A 22,503-nucleotide genomic window follows, 5' to 3' on the forward strand; every position below is an offset into this window, starting at 1 on the left:
GGCTGAACCATTTGGGGGGAAAAATGATTTTACATGGTTTGATTTACGATTTCTGTTTTGTATCAAGTCCATTTCTTAGTATTGAAATTCAGTTTGAAACGTTAGTATTGTGACACTGTTCTTTATATAGACTAAGGGTATAATGATAATAATAAATATCAATAATAATAATAATAATTAGTATTATGAAAGTATATGCATTGTATTATTATTAGTTTAGCTTACCCTGAACCTGCAGAAGTCGGAGTACGAGTCATCGTAGGTCTTGTGATGCGCCTCTACCAGCGTGGAGATCACGTGACTCTGAGCGTCCGTGAGGCGCGGTCGTCGCGCCTCCTTCTGAGCCTCACGCTGAGCCTCCTCCTCCTTCCTCCTCTGGATCAGGTCCTTCTTCCTCTGCACCTCCTCGTCTGTCAAGATAACTGAGAAGAGAGGAAAGGTTTACACAAAGAGAAAAAGTCACTTGCTTGTGTCCCTATGGTTCTCATCTCTGACCCTGTGGATCATTTTGTTATAATTTATCATTTTGTTATAATTTACACATTTTAATCACAATATTCATCTAAAATGACTTGATAAAAGAAACAAGTCAGCTGACTTCTGTGTTAGAAAACTGCGGTGCCCAATGGGAGCTGACATCGCTGTAAATATTATTAGTAAAGGTAAAATAGGTTGCTTCTGTGCATTCAAACTATGCGTTCTGGCACATTTGTGTTCATTTGTCTATTGATTGAAAGGTGTTGTTTTATTCTGCAGTTTGCATTATTGTGCATAAAAATATAAGATGTGCACACATTAGCATCTCATCTGTGCGCACAGGTGAGGCGAGCTCTGGCACATTCCTGTGGAGAGTTACGGATCAGACTTTGTTTATTGTTGATATCTGGCAGAATATAGTTCAGACAGCAATAACTCTGCTGCCCAATGATAAATCCAAATGTTATCTTCGGACTGACACCTAATTTGACAATCATCATTGGTTTTGCAGAACACTGAAGCCCCATATCGCAGAATGTTTATGCTTGCTCTCAATTTTGTGGACATCACTATTACCCTAAAGCATCAGTAATGCAACTAATTACTATGCATTACTGATGCTTTAGGGTAATAGTGAATGAGCAGCTGAACAAGACATTGTATAGTTTGACATGATTTACTGTACACAAGTAGAATACAGTGTAGAGACGCAGCTCCACTCCATGCATAAATTCTGCATCATTGTGCGGCGTTTACTGTTTTTGTGTGATGATTGTGGATATGCATATGATATAATTATATAATGATATAAAATATGCATATGATTAATTTTAATTACTTCACACCCTCTCAATTTTGTACTTTCTTATTACTAATGTGTTTGTGTTTTTCCTTAGGCACATGGGTGGCACAAAACAAAGAAATGGTGCTGTAAATTTCCAAAAACTTATTGCAGATAGAACATAAACTAGCATGGGAAATTAACAATCTCCCTCTCTCTTTAAAGAAAAAATGAATGAATAAATAAATAAATAAATAAAAGGAACATTTTAAAAGTGCTTTAGTAAGGTAATACCCTTCTTTCAGAACAATAACTGCACACAAAAATATTAGTGACACAATGACAAAACAGTTTTTGACAAAATAATAAAATAAATAATTACAGCAACCATAAACCCTCATCTAGAGCTTTGAGAAGCATAAGGGATGAAGCTCCCTTTTTAGTCAGTCAGCGAGCTGTGACTTGTGTGCCTCAGACCAACAGACCTCTTTTATTTTCTTAAGACTGTAGGAGCTCCTCGATGCTGCTTATTTCTAGCCTGAGCCTCTTCTCTGTGACCTCCTTAGTAGACTTGACTGCATCAAAAAGTGAAGATTGCCAAGAGAAGCATCACTGAAGACAACTAGTCTTAAATCAACACTGTTTCCTAAGTGCTGAAACTTGAGCGTGACATTCTCCGACTTAAGTTTACGCTGACTTATCACCTTGTTGACTTCATGAATAGACTGGACAGTAGCCTTTTTAATATTGGACGCCAAGCTACATGTGTCAAACATTACATCTGGCCTTGTTTGTTTAGCAACCCACAAGATCGGTCCTATTTCTGACCTGAGCTGCTGTCTTTGTTTCGTTTAAAAGAGCATTCCTCTGCACGGCTGTGCAGGAGGGATAGACTAGTACTTTATGACCAACTGTGGTAATATCCATCCCCACATAAGAGAAACTCTCATGTTCTGCATGCCCTACATGAAAGGTAGACTTAAGTATAGGAATCACATTTATTACAAACTGCTCTGATCCTGTCCAAAGAAAATCATCTACATGACATGCCAGTAAACCTGTGATCTCAGAATGGTCATTCCGCCAATAGAACACTGCAGGATCAACCTGAGACATTTTACCACCAGTGTTCAGCATCAGTTCTTTAACCTTGTTGTACCAGTAGAGGGAGGCATCTGCAAATCCATACACACATTTCTTTAGTTTCCATAGTACATTGTCCATGCCCACTTCAGGTGGGGTCGAATGTAAATGTCTCTCGAGAGTTCCATACCCTGCAAAAAGGCAGATTTAATGTTCATAGAGTGAACCTTCCACTTGTTTTGACTGGCAACAGCCATCAGCAATCTGTAAACTCTGAATGTTTACCTCTTCAAATCATCTTACCATGCCTTTGGAACAATACCATTTGGCGTTTCTTTGAGTGTACACACCCATCTATACATTACAAATTTTTTTACCCCTATCTATGACTTCCTCAAAAACATTATTATTTTGCCAGTTCTCGATTTCTTGCCGTTTAGCACTTTCAAAAGAAATATTTTTAGCAATAAGAACATCAGTGTCCACATCTTCAGACTCAATGTCAAGGTTGTCAAAATGTGACATGTCTAATGCTTGCTTTTGTCCCTCACTGCCATCTGGCTCAAGATATTGCACATTGTACCAATCTTTGTACTGCCGTTAGGCTTTTCCTGTTTTGTTTTTTTTTAACTCTGGCAGTGTACTGAACACCATCCTCTCTGTCAGTAAATTTGACCTTCTGCCCTGTTTTCAGTTTTAAATCAGAAGTTATATGATGGTTCGTTTCAGGAGGTGCCACATCAATTTGTCTAGGTATTTCTGTCACTCCACTTTCACTGTTGTCATTGATTTGTTCTTCTTCTCCTCTTTGTTCATCATCTGAACTTTCTGGCACATCAACTGTCACTGTGGTTTTTTTTTTCTGAGCTGTTTTCAGGAGTATTGTGCATCATCTGTTTCTCTTCATCTTGTGCATTCACTTTACTCAACCTAGACTGATGCACACGTATAAGGATTCCCCCATCTCTGATAAACAGCACAGACCCGTCCTGACCAATAACTACACCTGGACCTTTCCACTCTGTACTGTCAGCTTGTTTATAATACACTCTGTCCCCTGTCTCATACTTGTTGTCTGTAGGCCTAAGCTGCTTGAGTAGTGCCCTCCTTATTTTTTCTGAGCATTCCACCTCTGTGAAAGCTCTCCTGGAGGCATGTAGGGCCGCTATGTGCTGCCCTACTCTGGTGCTCATAGTTGTGCCCTCTAGAGCAGGTGGCTTATCAACCAAAACAGAAGGAAGATTAGGATTTTGACCAAATACTAGCTGGTGTGGGCTAAAGCCATGCACATTGATCATACTGTTCTCAGCCATAAGGGCCCAGTCTAAGGCAATTTGCCAACCACACCCATTTTCCCCTTTCACCTTCATGAGGATCTCTGTCAGTGTCATCTTGTCTCTCTCCAACAACCCGTTGCTCCAGGGACTGTATCCTGCTGTAGTCTTCTTCTCAATGTTGAAGTTTTCTGCCATGTCTCCTATCTCCTCATTGTTGAACTCTCCACCATTGTCAGTGTAGATCCGTTTTGGTGCTCCATGGACGCTTATCCACGAGTGAATGAAAGAGTTAATCTCCGACGGTTTCTTGGTCCACACGATGTTTCCAGCGCTGAAGCGTGTGAAGTGGTCGATGATGTGAAGGTACCATACGCCAGGTTCCAACTCATGTAAATCCATTACCACTGTCTCATTGTACTTTGAGGCTAAAGGCAAACCAACAGCAGGCTTGGGTTTGGTTCTGTTGTATCTTTTGACATATTTCACAGTCATGAATGATTTCTCGCAGGATGACAGGGCTGTCTTGTTCACTATTTCCAGAGCTGTGGATGAGCTTCTGCAGTCTCTCTGCAGAGGTGTGGCCAAACTGCTTGTGAAGTTTCTGAAGAACTTTATGCTTTTCTTTTAGGGACATGTCTGCAGTAACAACCAGGACATCATCATCATTACAGCTCACTTCTGCCTTTACATCTCTAATGTCCACACAATGGTGTCCTGAACTAGTGAGCTCCAGAGACATAGGCTGCTTGAACATGATAACTCTGTCATTCTCCATGTCTAAAACAGTTCCTGCTCTCTTCAAAAACAGTTTGCTTGACGAGAGGAATATCAGCACGGACTACTTCAGTTTCAATGTGGCACTCTGTTTGACCTTTTTTGGCTGGAATTTTCACTTTTCTGTTGGAGTAGACAACTTGACCATCTCCAAATCTAAATGGTCGGCAGCTGGGAGATTCCGTTTGCCACAGTTTGTTCATTTGTCTTTTGGTAAGATTCTCCATGTAACTGTCCTACAACTTCTGACCACACACAGTACGTGTACAAGCCGTGTCAATGACGGCAGAGCCCAAAGACTCCGTTAGGAAGATTTCTGAGTCAATCATAGCTGCTTTAGTAAACAGGGTGATGTTACACTCCTCCACATTTTCATCTTGAGTCAACTTAACGTCGTTCTCCCGATGATGACATTCTTTCGCCCAATGGTATGTGCTCTGACAAATGGCACATCTCGTTCGCCTGCCATATTTGTTGAGTGGATTGGTGCCTTGCTGTGGCTGCTGCCGCTGATGCCCCCTCTGTGATGGGCCATTACGTCTGTATTTTCCTGTTGGCTTTTGCTCCGTGAAAAAACGCTGCATCTTGTTTTTCATTGCTGTTGTTCATTCTACCTGTTGTCTTTCCACCGATGATCCATTTTAACTGACTTCATAGGTACAAAGGTCTGCTCAGTATACACAGTAAGCACGAGCTGTCTGTTTTTCTCCTCCAAACACGCCTCGTCCAGAAGCTTGAAGGTAAGTACATCGTCAGGCAGAGTCATGCTGCACTTTTTCATTCGGTTGTATTTCTGCTCAAAGTCAATGATATAGTCCGCCATGGACACCGCACTGTCTTTTGTTATTGAGTCAAACTAAGAGTATGCTTTGTAAGCGCGGCCTTTATCTTCCTTCTCAAAAACATCGTATCCAGTTTTGCAAGCAACGTTTCCATACCGTTATCCTCGTTCAAATCATCCGCAGATATTTCCAACGCCGTTTCTCTGGCTCTTCCTTCGAGCCCAAGTGCCACCGCCAGTACTTGCTTTTTCTTGTCCACCTCTGTAACAAGTCTCCAGATACTAACTTCATTTTTCCAGCGCTCAAGTACAGAGTACTGCCATCAAACTTTGGCAGCACTCTGTAATTGGTAACCATCCTCTCCTACCATGCAAATTCCCAAACACATGAGGATCTTATTGCAGATAAGCTTTTAATCAGCCGCCATATTCATACACAGGTGAAGCCGCGCCTCTCGCATGGTATCGCGGTAGAACATAAACTAGCATGGGGAGTTAACAAGTGCAAGACATTTTTTCACCATTTTGTGAACAATGCCTTTGTGAAGGCCTTAATTCTCTATAAAGGACATTGTAGATCAAAGGGTAAGATCCCTATATGCACCAAAAGGCCTTTAGATAAACTTTTGTCTTGGAGCTGGCAGAGGCAGGACCCATCAGAACACAGCAAGAAGAAGGAAGCAGGGAGAAACCATAATCATGTACAGTGTGTTTTCAGTTTGCAGTGTGTGTTTGTTTACATTTTGAAGTATATGTTTGTTTACTGTTTGCAGTGTGGAGTTTGTAAATATATATTTATACCACTTGGTTTGACTATATTTTATGAACAAATATACATTTTATATTGCGTTTTGATATGCTATATAAATGTACATAAGCAATAGAGCAGCTAGGTGTGTGGATAAATATTCATCTAAGTGTACGTTTTCAGTAGAGCCCTCGTTGATGTCTGTGGGTTGAAGCATTCAAAAGTTATTATTTTTCCAAACATTTTCCAAATGTCTCCATTTGGGTAGGTTTGGAGAGGTTTGGAGAGGTTTGGATAAATGTGGATACATCAAAAGTCTCTCCATAAAATGCCTGGATTTACTAATAAAATGAGTGTAAAAATCTAATTTTTATAGATATTGTCCTCAAATTTGAAATTTGAGAGGACAATATTATTTTTAGTTGAGATACAATATATTTTTGTCCCCAGCTACCTACTGCAGCTTTCTACACCTTCATTTTAAGAAAAACTTTAGGCGAGGATGAGAAAAAAATTTTTTTATGTGTTCCAAAGTGTATAAATGTTGACCAGCCATACTTACAGTGATTCTGATACCTGTGCGTAAAACTATAGGGTGTTACCTTTGCAAAGACCCCAAACCTGTGTATTTACTACTGGAGGTTCGATAATGTGAGTGTGACAAAACTGACTTTAGTTTCAGATGTGCTGTTGAATATTTTGTTCTGTGTTCTCATTGGACTAAAAACGTGGTGCCGAGCAATTGGTCGACTAAAGAGAGGGCGTGGCAAAAGCTCTCAAAACTATTCTGAATCTCTGTATCTGACCCAAACTGAACTTACAAGACAACACCTGCATGGGGAACTCATGCAAAAACATTACCAGGAAACTTTGTATTTATATGTAAAAAGGCAGATTAAACTTGTCGATTCGAGTCAGGTCAATGTGTGGAGTTTGTGTGTTCTCCCTCCATCTGGTTAGCTAGTATTAGTAGTATAAATAGCTAGTATTAGTATAAGTATCAGTAGTAGTGTAAATAGCAGTATAAATAGCAGCATTGTAGTAGTCTAAAGCTGATGAACTCTGACGGAGCAAAGACCCAAAGAGACTCGACCTGAGCTCAAACATTACATAATATTTACAGGAGCCCTCTGCACACGGCCCCAACTAGTGTTTAAATAACAAGCAGAGACACCTTCCACTAGTGTGGGGTCAGACCGGCTTTAGAGTCTGCGGTTTAACCATCTGAAATGTCCACGGTTTAACCATCTGAAACATCCACGGTTTAACCATCTGAAACATTAACTAATCATAACAACAAACCTCCTTTTCACTCCACACGCTGACCCAGGGCACCTGTGGCTATGATAGCCCCTCTGACCATTACCACTCACTCACTAACAAACCACACTCAAACTAGTTAAGAGTAAACGGTCTTGCCTAAGGACACAGTGACACTAGGCACTTTTGGGTGAGCATCTCTGTATCTGTGGTGTATGTGTTATGTAACTCTCCCTCTTCTGTATAACCTGTTTCTAAAACTGTGGTCCACAAGTTCCTTCAGGTGGTGCTGGTTTAGTCCTAGAATAGACCTGGAATAGACCTGGTTTAGTCTGCAGGCATGACAGCCCCTCCTGTGGTCCCCATTGTACTTACACTCCTTCATCATGCCTATGTCCACACAGCGCTTCAGTCTGCAGGCCTGACAGTGCCTCCTGTTGTCCTTGGTGATGGTGCAGCTTCCGTTGAAGGGGCAGGTAAACGAGGCTTTCCGCTTCATACTGCGCCTGCACACATCAGAACATGAGTGGGATTGGACATATACATCATCACATTCTGGACACAGGTCGTGTTTAAGATGAACCGCACATGCTGGAAAGGAAAAAAATACTAGATTAGAATTTCAGTAGCTTTTTATGTCTCAGTTTCACTCAGCTGTCCAGGTACGATCTAAAAGAAAAAAATCTATTCGAAAATCAATTCGGTCAACTGGTCGTTTAGACCTGGTTTACACCTGGTTTAGTCCGGGTTTAGTCCGAGTTTACACCTGGAATAGTCCTTGTGAGTTTTAAGCCCTAATGCTGTTCCCTCCTCAAAAACAGACCTGGCAGATCAGGGTGATGGTCCCTCTGTATAAGAAGGGGGGCCGGAGGGTGTGTTCCAATTATAGGGGAATCACACTCCTCAGCCTTCCTGGTAAGGTCTATTCCAGGGTACTGGACAGGAGAATCCGTCCGATAGTCCAACCTCGGATTCAGGTGGAGCAGTGCGGTTTTCGTCCTGGTCGCAGAACACTGGACCTGATCGATACTCTCCATGATGCGGTCGCTGTATTGGACCGTCGTGGTAAAGAAGGAGCTGAGTCGAAAAGCAAAGCTCTCGATTTACCGGTCAATCTATGTTCCTACATCACCTATGATCATGAGCTCTGGGTAATGTCCAAAAGGACAAGATAGTGGATACAAGCGGCCGAAATGGACTTCCTCCGCAGGGTGGCTGGGCACTCCCTTAGAGATAGGGAGAGGAGCTCAGTCACACAGGAGGAGCTTGGAGTAAAGCCGCTGCTCCTACACATCGAGAGGAGCCAGCTGAGGTGGCTCGGGCATCTTCTCAGGATGACACCTGGACGCCTCCCTAGGGAGGTGTTCCGGGAATGTCTCACCAGGAGGAGGCCCCGGGAAAGACCTAGGACATGCAGGAGGGACTGTCTCTCGGCTGGCCTGGGAAAGCCTTGGGGTCCCATCGGAGGAGCTGGAGGATGTGTCAAGGGGTCCCTGCTTAGACTGCTGCCCCCGCAACCCGGCACCGGATAAGCAGAAGAAAATGGATGGATATCTACCTCTCCAAAGCTCAAAATGCTCTGTTCCACCTTGTCATGAAGTGGTCATTTTCAAGTTAAAAGCTCATTTTACCTTCAGTTCAGTAAAGATTGACAATTCCAGGGTTGAAATTATCCAAATGATAGGAAAGGTGTGTGGAGTTTAAAAACACAGTGGAGCACTTCCTGTATTACATCGCACATCACATTACATCGCAAGGTGAAACAGAGTGTTTTCAGTTTGAGAGAAGAACTCAGCCTAAATGTGCAGGGTTTGTGTGTTAAACATGTGTGAATGAAACAAAACAACGCCAGGTCTGTTTGTGATGAAGAAACATTAGACATTAGTGTATGCATGTATAAATGTGTCTGTGTGTGTGTGTGTGTGTGTGTGTGTCTGAGTGGACGCGTCACCTTTGGCCTATATCTCATCTTTTTCTCTCAGAGTAAACACTGGTTATGTAACTGTGGGACATTACCGCTGTTTCTGTGTGTGTGTGTGTGTGTGTGAGATCCACAATAATAAGGTCCATGCTGTGGACCTGATTATTGTGGGCCCAAAAATCATGTTGTTAATCTTTCATTATTAGCTCACAAAAACATGGTTTATAGTTCACGTAAGGGTTAAAATAAGTTAAAGCCATAGTGTGCAATTTTTTTGTCAAAACTTTACTAAAATAAGAGTATGTTTTTTTTTCAGTATGAATGTTTCCATTGCACTGAAAATAGAAAACATGCATCCTGACTCTCAGTGGGCTTGCATCTCCACAGACATGACTCTTGTTTTCATGGCAATTATGCTTTGGCTATTATATTCTACAGTATGACAAACAATTATGTCCATGGAGAATGTTCCGAAGTGTGGTTTTAACTTTTGGAGTCATGCGGGTGACCAGAGAGTTACGTACTGTCACTTTAAGGTTTGGGCTTTGGTCATGGGTCGGCAACCTGCGGCTCCGGAGACGTATGCGGCTCTTTTATCCTTATACTGCGTTGCTTGGGAAAATAAATTTTAAGTATTTAATTGAAGTGTATTTTATTTGTGTTCTTTTTTTTATTGTAGTTTAAACTGGAAGATTATTGTGATCTTGAAATATTAAAACAAAATTATATTTTCTTATTTTTCATCGCTCAAAATAAGTGTCACACTGGCAAAACAATGTTAAAAATAACACTGCTCATGCCTCACAGACACAGCTGACAGTCCTGCGTAAAGACACAGCCCCGATTTTCAGACGCTGTGCACAGAGGTTCAGGAGCAGGAGGATCTTCTTCGACGTAAATGTCGCCCATCCCACATGACGCGCTAATAAGCTTGTCCGTAGATATAATATATATATAATGAAAATCCTGACAGGAAATCGCCACAGAAATCTATTTGATGTAGTGGCAAGTTTATTATATCTGTGATAGATCTGCTCTTGTCTCCACGATGACGTATCACGTATAACACATCAGACACGTCGCCCAAAAGTAGAGCCACAAGCGAGTGAAAATGAGCCAAAACTAAAGTCTTTGGAGAGCTTTTAACAAAGGGGAAAAGGCCAACTGAGGAGCCAGAAGAGGAGCCGACGACCTCAAAGAAAAAGGAAGCTAAATTTAACAGACAACACCAAGAGTCCTACTTAAAATATGAGTTTGTCGCTACAGGTGACTCACGCGCAGAGTCCGCTCTGCGTAATATGCGGGAAAAGCAAATGAGGCAAAGAAACCTTCAAAACTGCTTTGACAAATGGAGACTAAGCACCTGGGATTAAAAGATAAGCCTTTAGAGTTTTTTGAAAGAAATTGTGGAGCAGACTGGACATAATAATCACACTGGAGTTGTCATTGTCTCTCATCACTCCTCATGTGTGCGCCTTATATATGGATCAATATTGGTCAATTATGACACCCGAAGTAATAGCGGTAATAACCCTTTAAGGACTGAGCACACTATGGGCCAGTATAGCTTACCTAGACCTACACTTAAATTCTTTTTTAGCCATAAAAATCATGTTAAATGAAGTATCAGAATTTACTGCATTTTTTCACACAACTACTTCTATTTTACACATCCATCCATATTTTTTTCTTTTACGCATCGAATAAATGACTGGGAAAATCCCCGCAGCCCCGCGCTCTCATTCGTCACCTTCGAGGGACAGAGGCAGATTACCGTAATGACGGTAATATATTTAGATAGCCCCGTGCCTCCGCTTTGAGATGCCGTTTGAATTTACATGAGAGCACGACCGGGCGCGGAGTTACGCTGCTGGAAAGTCTGCAACCGCGCTCTGTCGGCGACGATAGGATCCGACGCTATAGGGATAACGGGGAGACGGGGAGACGGGGAGACAGCGCCGGGCGACATACGCCACAATCTGCCAATGGATTGCGGATGCCTGGGCTGATATCAGTCTCAACTGTGGTCCGAGCTTTCACGAAGGCAGGAATTGTAGCTGAACTGCCAGACAACAGCAGCGACACGGATAATGGCGATTTTGACGAGACGGAATCGGGCACTTTGAATGCCGAGCTCGCCCAACTGTTCAACTCAAGACACTGAAGAGGAAGAATTCGACGGATTCATGAATGAGGAATGAGCTGAAAAAGTGAGGCTTTACGTGTTTACAACTGAACAAGGCTGGGAGATATTGTGAATATGGACATTAACGTTGAGTTATTGTTATTGCTTTGCACTATTTTGAGAGTTACTATATTGTGATGCATTAACTTGTTTTGTGAGTGAACAAAGTTTTCAGAATGTTTTTTTTTATTCTATTAATAAAGTTTGACTGACTGACTTATCTGACTGTTGTGTTGACATTCCCTGTAGCGCAGCTCCATCTCGTGGATATATGAAATTTGTTTTAAAATAGGCCATTCATTGAAGGTGCGCCTTATATTCCGATGCGCCTTATAGTGTGGAAAATACGGTAAAAAAAAAAAGCCAAAACAATATACAGTGTTATCTTCATTTTAGATGTCAAAAAATATTTGTGGCTCCTGTGGAAATAGGGTCCAAATGGCTGGTTGGGTGTTAAAGGTTGCCGACCCCTGGTTTAGGTGCAGGTCTAGAGCTGCAAGTTTAAATACATCAAAATCTCAACTTGAAAAAGTCCCTGTGTCAGATGCCCTCCCTGTAGTTTAGATCTGTACAAACATGTTCTGAAATGTGATGTGCGTGTATGTGTGTTTATATGTGTATATATATATACACTCACTCACAGGCATATATATGTATATGCCTGTGAGTGGGAGGTACAGTTTGTAGTTAATTTACACACAGCTCCATTAGGCTCCAAATTCAAACGCCCAGGGCCAGTAACAGGTCGATACGGAGCCGAGCGTCACAGAGGCTCCTCCCACACACTCATCACACACGTGTGTTTTTTTAAGAAAAAATATACAATTAGCAAAAGTATATAAGAAGAAACATGAAGTCAGATTACCGTATTTTCCGCACTATAAGGCGCATCGGAATATAAGGCGCACCTTCAATGAATGGCCTATTTTAAAACAAATTTCATATATAGGGCGCACCGCATTATAAGGCGCATAGAATATAAACTACTGTAGTATCTGGGGCTGTGTTACGCATCCACGAGATGGAGCTGCGCTGAAGGGAATGTCAACAAAACAGTCAGATAAGTCAGTCAAACTCACAAAACAAGTTAATGCATTCACAATAGAGTAACTCTCGAAATAGTGCAACGTAACAACAATAACTCAATGTTGATCAAACATTAATGTCCATATTCACAATATCTCCCAGCCTTGTTTAGTTGTAAACACGTGAAAGAAACACGTAAAGCCTCACTTTTTCAGTTCATTCCTCATTCACGAATCCGTCGAGTTCTTCCTCTTCAGTGTCTGAGTTGAACAGTTGGTCGAGCTCATTCAAAGTGCCCGATTCCGTCTCGTCAAAATCGCCATTATCCGTGTCGCTGCTGTTGTCTAACAGTTCAGTGACAATTCCTGCCTTCGTGAAACTCGGACCACAGTTGAGACTGATATATCAGCCCAGGCATCCGCGATCCATTGGCAGATTGTGGCGTACATCGCCCGGCGCTGTCTCCCCGTCTCCCCGTTATCCCTATAGTGTCGGATCCTATCGTAGCAGATAGAGCGGGTTGCGGACTTTCCAGCAGCGTAACTCCACGCCCAGTCGTGCTCTCATGTAAATTCAAACGGCGTCTCAAAACGGAGACACGGGGCTATCTAAATATTTTACCATCATTACAGTAATCTGCCTCTGTTGTCCTGAAGGTGTTGAATGAGAGCGCGGGGCTGCGGGGATTTTCCCAGTCATTTATTCGACGCGTAAAAGAAAAAATACGGATGGATGTGTAAAATAGAAGTAGTTGTGTGGAAAAAATGCAGCAAATGCTGATACTTCGTTTAACATGATTTTTTTGGCTAAAAAAGAATAAAAGTATAGGTCTAGGTGAACTATACTGGCCCACAGTGTGCTCAGTCCTTAAAGGGTTATTACCGCTATTACTTCAGCGACGCCTCCTGACTACGGGTGTCATAATTGACCGATATTGATCCATATATAAGGCGCATCGGATTATAAGGCGCACTGTGGGTTTTTGAGAAAATTAAAGGCTTTTAGGTGCGCCTTATAGTGCAGAAAATACGGTAAACTCAAGAACAGAACCAGAGCTGCTTCTCCCCCCACGAGTCCAGACTGATGGACAGGAGAAACAGTCCACCTCTGCACTAGTAAATTTTATATATATATCTATCTATATAGATCTATCGATCGATCTCGATAGATCGATATATATATATATATATATATATATAGATATATATATATATATATATATATATATATATATATATATATATATATAGATACATAGATACATAGATAGATAGATAGATTTATAAATAGATATATAGATAGATAGATAGATAGATATATAGATAGATAGATGTGTATACATGTGTTACCTGAAAAAACCCTTGCAGCCCTCGCAGGTCATGGCATTGAAGTGGAACCCGGTGGCCTTGTCTCCGCAGACGCCACAGATCCGCGGCACATTTCGGTCAAACTCCTCCCCTGCCGCCGTGGATGTGCTGACAACCGTAGACTCCATCACTGAGGGCAGAGAACAGCCGTTACCATGACAATTACCTATACACTGCAGAACAGAACAAGACCACATAGATGAGTACACACCCATGGACCACTACATGGACCTACCAGGACTAGACCAGGACCATGGACAACTATGAACCTACTGGACACTGAGGGATTACACAGATATAAGACACATGAGAATAGACCACAAAGTTCCATTTAATATGGTACAGCACAGAGTCTAAAGAAAGGTTTTCACCATCGTAGTATCGGTATCGGTATCGACTCTGTTCCTTAGTATCGCTTTAGTATTGTGTCAGCCCTAGACCAGATGACACAGTATAAACACAGCATTCTGGTCTTTTACATGAGCCTTGGATCCAGTTCTCTGAAGCAACATGGGCGAAAACAACATGAGACACCATCACTCTCTCCATGGCACACCTCCGACTGCACTGTGTTCACAGCTCAGGGTCAGGCTACGTTTCGTCCCGGTTTCGTCCCGGTTTCGTCCCGGTTTCGTCCCGGTTTCGTCCCGGTTTCGTCCCGGTTTCGTCCCGGTTTCGTCCCGGTTTCGTCCCTGTGGTATTTCTAGCTCTCACAGTGTTTCATTTTTCATTGGGTCTAATTACAGGTCGATTCACAGATTTCAGACTCTTGGATACTTCAGTCTCTGTTCAGACGAAGACTCAATAAATGCACAAATCTCAGGTCCAAATCATGAATATTTTAAACCTTTGACAAATAGTTTGATCATCGATGGACAGATCCAATTCTCAAGTGAAAATGTGGAAAGAACAAATGGAAGGCGAGGGTGTGTGCAGCAGTTTGACTGGACATAAAACACAATTATACCTATTTTGATTAGAGTTAAAAAATCTTTAGGGATTTAAAACATTTAATTTAGTTTAATGTACTTCATTTCAACATGATCATTTCAGTGATTAGACCCAAGAAAAGTTTACATTTTAACAAGATGGAGCTTTGTGTGCCATGTGCTATAATCAGCTGATGCATTATTTACTCTGCTCTCAACACTTCACATTTACAGTAATGGGCCCAGAGCCATCAACACCAGTCTGTGCTGAGAGATGCGGGTTAAACACAACAGAACGTCTGAAACACGCGGGAACATCTGAAACATGACGTCGGAAACACAACAGAACGTCTGAAACATGACGGAACATTTGAAACACGACGGAACATTTGAAACATGATGTCTGATGGAACGTCTGAAACACGACGGAAGGTCTGAAACAGGACAGAACATCTGAAACACGACGGAACGTCTGAAACAACACACAACAGGACTGAAACAACAGTATCTGAAACAATGGAAAAAACTGACATAAATAATTTCCAACTCCTTGTCTGAGTGTGCTGCTAACCTGTAGTTTAGACCTCTATAATATATAAATATTCTAAAGGTAAATTCACTTTGCTTATTTCCATTAGCAACCACAGCAGCAATAACAGCAGCAACAACTACCACAACCACACCAACAGCAACAACAGCAATAGCAACAACAACAGCAGCAACCTGTGTTTGAACCACAGCCTGTGTAAAGACCTGGACTAAGTGAGTGTGACGTCACCACACTCAGTCGCTAAGTGAGTGTGGTGACGTTCCGCTGTTCTGCACCACATTTGGAGGTAACCAAGGCTAGGAGTTATAGGGGACAATTTGGGGTAGAGTTCCATATTTGGAATTCCAAATATGGAACTCATAGCATAACTCATAGATTCATAGCAATAAAAGAGACAATCAGGAGCAAGGGTGTTGAATGTAATGCCCCTTCCCACCCACACCACTGGTTTAGCAGAGAGCGGGCGCTTAGCAACGCTGTCAGTCAAACCAGTTGTTAACACTAGCAGAATCGGCCTCGGGGAAAGAAGTCGCCTGATTTGTCTGTTATTAATGTTCATATCTTGATTTACAGAAACAATAGTGAAATAAAAACCTCAGGATCCAGTTGATATGAACATTTAAAATCAAAATGACAAGACTGACAACAGCAGTTACAGAAAGAAGGGACACAGTTTTTACAGAGAAAGTGAATTGGAGCCAGAGTCGATGGCCAGATCACTTCCTGTTTGGAACACTGCGGCTAACATGTTAGCCATGTCCATTAATATATACAGCCTAAGCTAGCAGGTTAGCATGTCAATTTACATATACAGTCTATGATTTAAACAAGATTACTTTTAGCTGTCCCCATCTGTATTAAATATGACTGGCTTATAGAATGTTACACATACAAGTTTATGATGTCATCAAACGCAGCCACACAGAGGACGCACTTCTACAAATACAGTAATGTCCTCGCACAACTCCGTTCATTTACAGTCACAAAATGACATAATGACAGAGTAAACAAAAGTCAGTTTTTTTCAAAAAGCAGAGTGTAAAAATAGGCCTGACTCCACATGTTCAAACGCACACGCTCGCTTCATCTGTGCTTCATCCTGGTTTTTCTATTTTTAAATGCACATGAGTGACATAAGAACTGTGTGCAGGGGCTGATGGGAAATGGAGAGGTTTAAATAATGATGAACCAAGATTCCATAAATATAAACTGCTGGCAAAAGTTTCGAAAATCAGATATTAATCGATACTAAATCCAGTATCGAAACTAGATCCTCATGTTTCACAGATATCAATACTAAAAAAGTTCCAATGACAGAAATGAACCTTTCCTGAATCTGTTTATAATGATGTTGAGCTGCATCTTTCACAAGTATAAGACACAGACTAGAATACACCCATGGACCACTATGAACCTATTGGACTAAAGCAGGACTAAACGAGAACCAAACAGGACCATGGACCACTATGAACCTACTGGACACTGAGGGATTACACAGATATAAGACACATGGGAACACAAAGTACAATATTTAATGTGGAACAGCACAGAGTCTAAAGAAAGAGGTTTTTATCATTGTGCTCCTCCTGTGCTCCTCCTCATCTCTGTGCTCCTCCTCTGGCTCTCTCGATTATGATGTGGACATAAGTAAGGAAGCACGGATGGCAAGAGGAAGAGAAAGAGAGGGGAGCAAGAGAGAGAAGGAGGTAGAGAGGTGGGAGAGGATAGAGAGAGGGAGGGAAGAGGGAGAGAGACAAAAAGAATGACCAAGGGAGGGGTAAGGGCAGTGCGAGTGAAAGACTGGGGGAGAGAGTGAGCATGTGCAGAGGAAGTGTTTTATGGCTCAAACCTGGTTCTGGGTCAAACTGAGTCCAGTTTAAACAGGTCTGCTCTGGACTGACCCTGAAACACCAAGGATGTGTAAGAGACTCCTGCTACTACTGAGGAACTACACTGTCTAGGGGCGGTTTGATTCTGATTTGGCCCAGAGGGCCTCTGATTTGGCCCTAAGGAGGTCAGTTTTCCACTGGTTTTCCAATAGAAAGTGAATTGGAGCCAGACCTGATGATGTCGGAAGCCCAGCCCATGATTAATTTCTGTTTGGAACGTGGCAGCTAGCAGGTTAGCTCCATTTATACATTTATACATACACTATGGGAAAGACACAGATTCCCCCATTCATTTTGTACTTTCATAAAATATCCAAAAGATGAATTCACAAATGTTAAATATTTTCTATTTGTGACTAAACCAAGAACTCTACATGACAACAAAACTTAATATTAATTTAGCTGTATTCAAAAATATTGGCGTATAGAATGTAGTGATGTCTAAGCTACAGGGTTAGCAGGTTTCAGCTGAATAGAGCTGAAAATAACCAGGACTGAACCAGGACTGAACCAGGACTGAACCAGGACTGAACCAGGACTGAACCAGGACTGAACCAGGACTGAACCAGGACTGAACCAGGACTGAACCAGGACACAACCAGGACACAACCAGGACACAACCAGGACACAACCAGTTTATTGTGAATCTTCTTCAGGATTGTTATGTCAGTGGCAAACACATTGTTGTGCGATGTGTGTCAGGCTTTTATGTGCTTTAGCTCAGTGTGGTGCGTGAGCGTGAGTGAGAGGTGGCGTGCGCGTGCATGTGGCGCATATAGTTTAGTTTCAACCCGCGAAGAGGCGAGATGTGTGTGAGTCTAGAGTGGTCCTGGGGACAAGACGGTGTAACTGATGTGTATTAACGGTGCAGCAGAGCTAATAAAGCAGCCAACTCTTGAGCAGCAGACTGGAGTGGTCTTTCAACTCGCACCACACTCCAAACAACAAGGTAAAGAACTGGGGGTTAAACCCCGAAGGACGAGTGACCCTTCGGCCCTGGAGAGGACGGCTCTCCCCTGTGTCTCCCGACCACGGTCAGGGGACGCGAAGCAGGAAAGGTTTAACAACATTTAACTTTCATTAACATTTGTTTATCGTCTGTAGTTTCTTTAGCGATATAATGGACTTCAGAACATGTGGTCGAGACAGGACGAGTATTGATTATTCTGTCGATGAGTAGTATGAGGACTAAGAGTGGTCAGGGGGCTAGGAGCGGTCAGAACAGTGAGCATTCTAAAGTGGAGTGGTCAGAGCAGGTCAGTGTCCGGTCTAGCCCCTGCTCGGCCTCACACACAGCTCCACACTGTAAAACATAGCCTCAGGTTTAAACATGTGTCACTCAAAACAATACAACAAAATTAAACCGGACTTAAACCGGACTGAAACAGGACTGAACCAGGACTGAACCAGGACTGAACCAGGACTGAACCAGGACTGAACCAGGACTGAACCAGGTCCTACTCTATACACCTTCACTAGAATCATTTGGATCATTTCAGTTCTGGAATTGTCCGTCTCTACTGAAGTAAAGGTAAAAGCAGCTGTTAACTTGAAAACTATCACATCATGACATCACAAGGTGGAACAGACAATTTTGAGCTTTGGAGATGTTACAGACTAATAATAAAGTGTTACTCAAACCTCTGTGAATGAAACAAACACAAATCCAGGTCTGTTTTTGAGGAGGAGAATTAGAACATGACTTAAAGCTCACTCAGTTTTGTGTAATACGGGACCTTTAATCTGACTTTTTAAATGTAAATACCAAAATACCAGATCAAACTCACTCTCCGTTCTGCTGTTTCTCACATAGATTCATACCACAGCCCTGACGTCTGTCTGAGTTTGAACCTCAAAACAATCTTCATCTGAAAAGGTCTGACCTGTTCTAAGTTTTCTGAGGATTATTCTGAAATTTTTTACAGTGTACCCTCAGAGGAAAGAGTCGCCCCCTCAGTGGGCCCCAGCCTCTAAAGAGCCCCGCTTTAGACCTGGTTTAGACCTGGTTTAGACCTGGTTTAGACCTGGTTTAGACCTGGTTTAGACCTGGTTTAGACCTGGTTTAGACCTGGTTTAGACCTGGTTTAGACCTGGTTCAGTCTTAATTTAGACCTGCTTCAGTTCTAGTTCAGTCCTGGTTTAGACCCTTTTTTGGACTTGGTTTAGACCTGGTTTAGACCTGGTTCAGTCTCAATTTAGACCTGGTTCAGTTCTAGTTCAGTCCTGGTTTAGACCCTTTTTGGACTTGGTTTAGACCTGGTTTAGACCTGGTTTAGACCTGGTTTAGACCTGGTTTAGACCTGGTTCAGTCTTAATTTAGACCTGGTTCAGTTTTAGTTCAGTCCTGGTTTAGACCCTTTTTTGGACTTGGTTTAGACCTGGTTTAGACCTGGTTTAGACCTGGTTTAGACCTGGTTTAGACCTGGTTTAGACCTGGTTCAGTCTTAATTTAGACCTGGTTCAGTTTTAGTTCAGTCCTGGTTTAGACAATTTTTAGACTTGGTTTAGACTTGGTTTAGACCTGGTTTAGACCTGGTTTAGACCTGGTTTAGACCTGGTTTAGACCTGGTTTAGACCTGGTTTAGACATAGTTTAGACATAGTTTAGACATAGTTTAGACCTGGTTCAGTTTTAGTTCAGTCCTGGTTTAGACCCTTTTTAGACTTGGTTTAGCTTCTTCCCCGGGGATGATGATGACATCAGCTGCAGAGGATCAGGTGACGTTTCGCAGTATTGATAATAAAGTGTCATATTGTCAATATTCTGTTTCCTCACTCTGTTTGAATCTCTCCAGGAGCTGATGGGGGCAACAGCATGATGTCCAGGCGAGAACTGCACAAACAGACACACCAGATACTACAGTCTACTACAGTCTACTGTCACACTCTGCTACTACTACTACTGCTACTGCTGCTGTTGCTGCTGCTGACTTGGTTCAGTCCTGGTTCAATCCTGGTTTAGCGTGGTCAGAGACTTTAAGACAGAAGATTAGTCTGACGAGTTTGTGGAGGTGATCCAAACTAATAATGAGAAGTCGACCACTCAGATTCTGAAGTTTGATATATCACTGAAGTAAATACAGATAATTGACTGACACAAAAACAAAAGAGGAGATTTAAACCACAAAACTATTATAAATCTATAATATTGTTAAAAATCCTGAGGTGCGTCTGTAATGAGCCGTAGAAATGATGAACTCAACCATCTGTGGCTCAGACCTCATCAGCCAAAAAATTATATAAATAAATACTCCCCTCAAAAATATAGTTCCATCGATTGTATAAAGAACGTGATTATAGTGACAGACCTAAAGGTTCAACATTCACTTTCTCTGTAAAAACTGTGCATCCTCTTTGTAACTGCTGCTGTCAGACTCGTCATTTTGGTTTTAAATGTCCGTATTAACCCCCTCTACATGATACTGAAGTTTTTATTTTTTTCACTATTGTGTTTGTAAATCAAGATATGAACATTAGTAACAGAAAAATCAGGTGCCTTCTTTCTCCGAGATTGTTAGTGTTAGCAACAGGTTTGATTGACAATGTTGCTAAGTGCCCACTCCATGCTAAACCAGCATTGTGGGCGGGAAGGGGTGTTACCTTCAAAAGCCTTGCTCCAGATTGGCTCTTTGGTTGCTATGATACTCAAGGTCTGAATTGGGCTCCAGATTGGCCCCTATAACTGCTAGCCTCGATGAGCTTAATTTGGACCTGATGTCACACGGGCTCTTCTTTACTCAGTCTGTGGTCTGATACTTTAATGACGAGGCCTCATGATGATCATTACATCGGCTTATATCATTACATCGATTCATTGTTCAGTAGATTGTAGATCAAACTTTGGATTTTTGGGTCAATATTTAATGTGGGACTTTTTCTTTGGTGGAAGTTTGACTGATTTGATTCTTTTGACAAATGTTCTGTACTTTCTGAGTTTTCCACAAAATTCCTCAGATTCAGAGTGAAATGTGAACAGGTTTAAAGCCCTTCTGGGGTTCATCCCTGTTTGTTCTATCTGCCATGTTCAAATAAACAATAAAAAGAAAACTAAATATATAAATAAAAATGCACCATGATGAGACTTGAGCTGCAGAAGGTCAAATTATGAACAGGTATGACTTATTATAAACACACTATAACTCAAACCAGAAAGTGGTAAAAGCATATGAAAGCACATGTACCTGGGACGACCGGGACGACCCGGGACGACCCAGGACAGTGATATAATACTTATATATTAAACATGACACAGGAGTGGGCGGTGCATCTGGTTTAGTAACACTTTTGAAATGCTGCCAGCTGTAATGACTTTCCACATTTGTTGATAGAACTGTATTTTACTGTTTACACATTAATGCAACACTCTGGAACATTCTAGGCTATGTGATTGTGATTTTTCAGACAAGCTTTGGGATTAGATATGTTTAACCCCTTAGCATTCCGGGTGATTTTGGTGAAATTGCCTTTGTTCTGACCTCTCCAAATTAAAATAATCACCATTATTGAACCCTCAGTAGTAAATGCACAAGTGTGGGGTCTTTGTAAAGGTAACACCCTATAGTTTTACCCACAGGCATCAGAATCACTGTACATTTGTCTGCTGAGCATTTAAACACTTTGGAACACACATTAAAAAAATTTTTTCTCATCCTCGCCAAAAAAAATTTGTGAAAATGAAGGTGTAGAAAGCTGCAGTAGGTAGCTGGGGACAAAAATACACAATACCTCAACTGACAAGATTGTTGACCACTTACATTTCAAATTTGAGGTCAATACCTATAAAAATGAGAGTTTTACAATCATTTTATCATGAGTAAGTCCAGGCCTGGTTAGAGCTTTGGTCCCGCAACCCACTTTGGTCCGAGTCCCACTCGGACCAATTTCTGTCATTGTGTCCTTAGTTCTGTCATTGTGTCCTTAGGCAAGACACTTCACCCAAGTGGTGTGTGCATGATGATTGGTGGTGGTCGGGGGGCGCAGATTGGCATTAGCTAATGCTAATGATTACACATGATACACATTTGACCCACAATTAAGTCAATAGCAGAATAAACCACGCTTACCGATCAGGAACAGCATCCAGTCCATCAAAACATAAGGTCCCTCTACTCCTGAGTCCACCATGAGATCTTCACTCGGTTCCACGAACCGCTCCGGGTCCGAGATGCCTCTAGTTTAACTTGTACAAACATCCACAGTGTCCTCGGTCGCGCATTTCCTTTGTTTTGTCCGTTTCGTCATGTTTAAAACGCAAAACTGCTGCGTAAAATTACGCAACACACTTGGATCTTTATATCCAGTCTCGTGTTTTTACGCGCGCAGCAAACTCCGTCTGTTTACAGTAAACCACTGCATGTCACGCATCAGCGTGTTCCGCAGTTCATGGGCTTTAAGAGGAAAACATCACTAAACGTGTGTAATGTAACAGCTTGATTCTACAAGGGGGAGAGTGGGGC

At 41.9% G+C, this 22,503-nt stretch overlaps 1 protein-coding gene across 1 annotated transcript in view; it reads right to left on the reverse strand.

The window, feature by feature from the left end:
• Positions 1-22,503, reverse strand: part of LOC117371486 (vitamin D3 receptor B) — a 42,015-nt gene that overhangs the window by 15,060 nt on the left and 4,452 nt on the right. The window contains exons 3-5 of the mRNA XM_033967185.2: positions 13,663-13,810; positions 7,557-7,687; positions 226-422 (exon numbers count right to left, since the gene is read on the reverse strand). Of these exons, the coding sequence (XP_033823076.1) occupies positions 226-422; positions 7,557-7,687; positions 13,663-13,808 (474 nt within the window). The 5' untranslated portion in view covers positions 13,809-13,810. The remainder of the gene's footprint in view (positions 1-225; positions 423-7,556; positions 7,688-13,662; positions 13,811-22,503) is intronic.

Source organism: Periophthalmus magnuspinnatus, chromosome 5 (genome assembly GCF_009829125.3).
Source record: "Periophthalmus magnuspinnatus isolate fPerMag1 chromosome 5, fPerMag1.2.pri, whole genome shotgun sequence".
Classification (NCBI taxonomy): domain Eukaryota; kingdom Metazoa; phylum Chordata; class Actinopteri; order Gobiiformes; family Gobiidae; genus Periophthalmus; species Periophthalmus magnuspinnatus.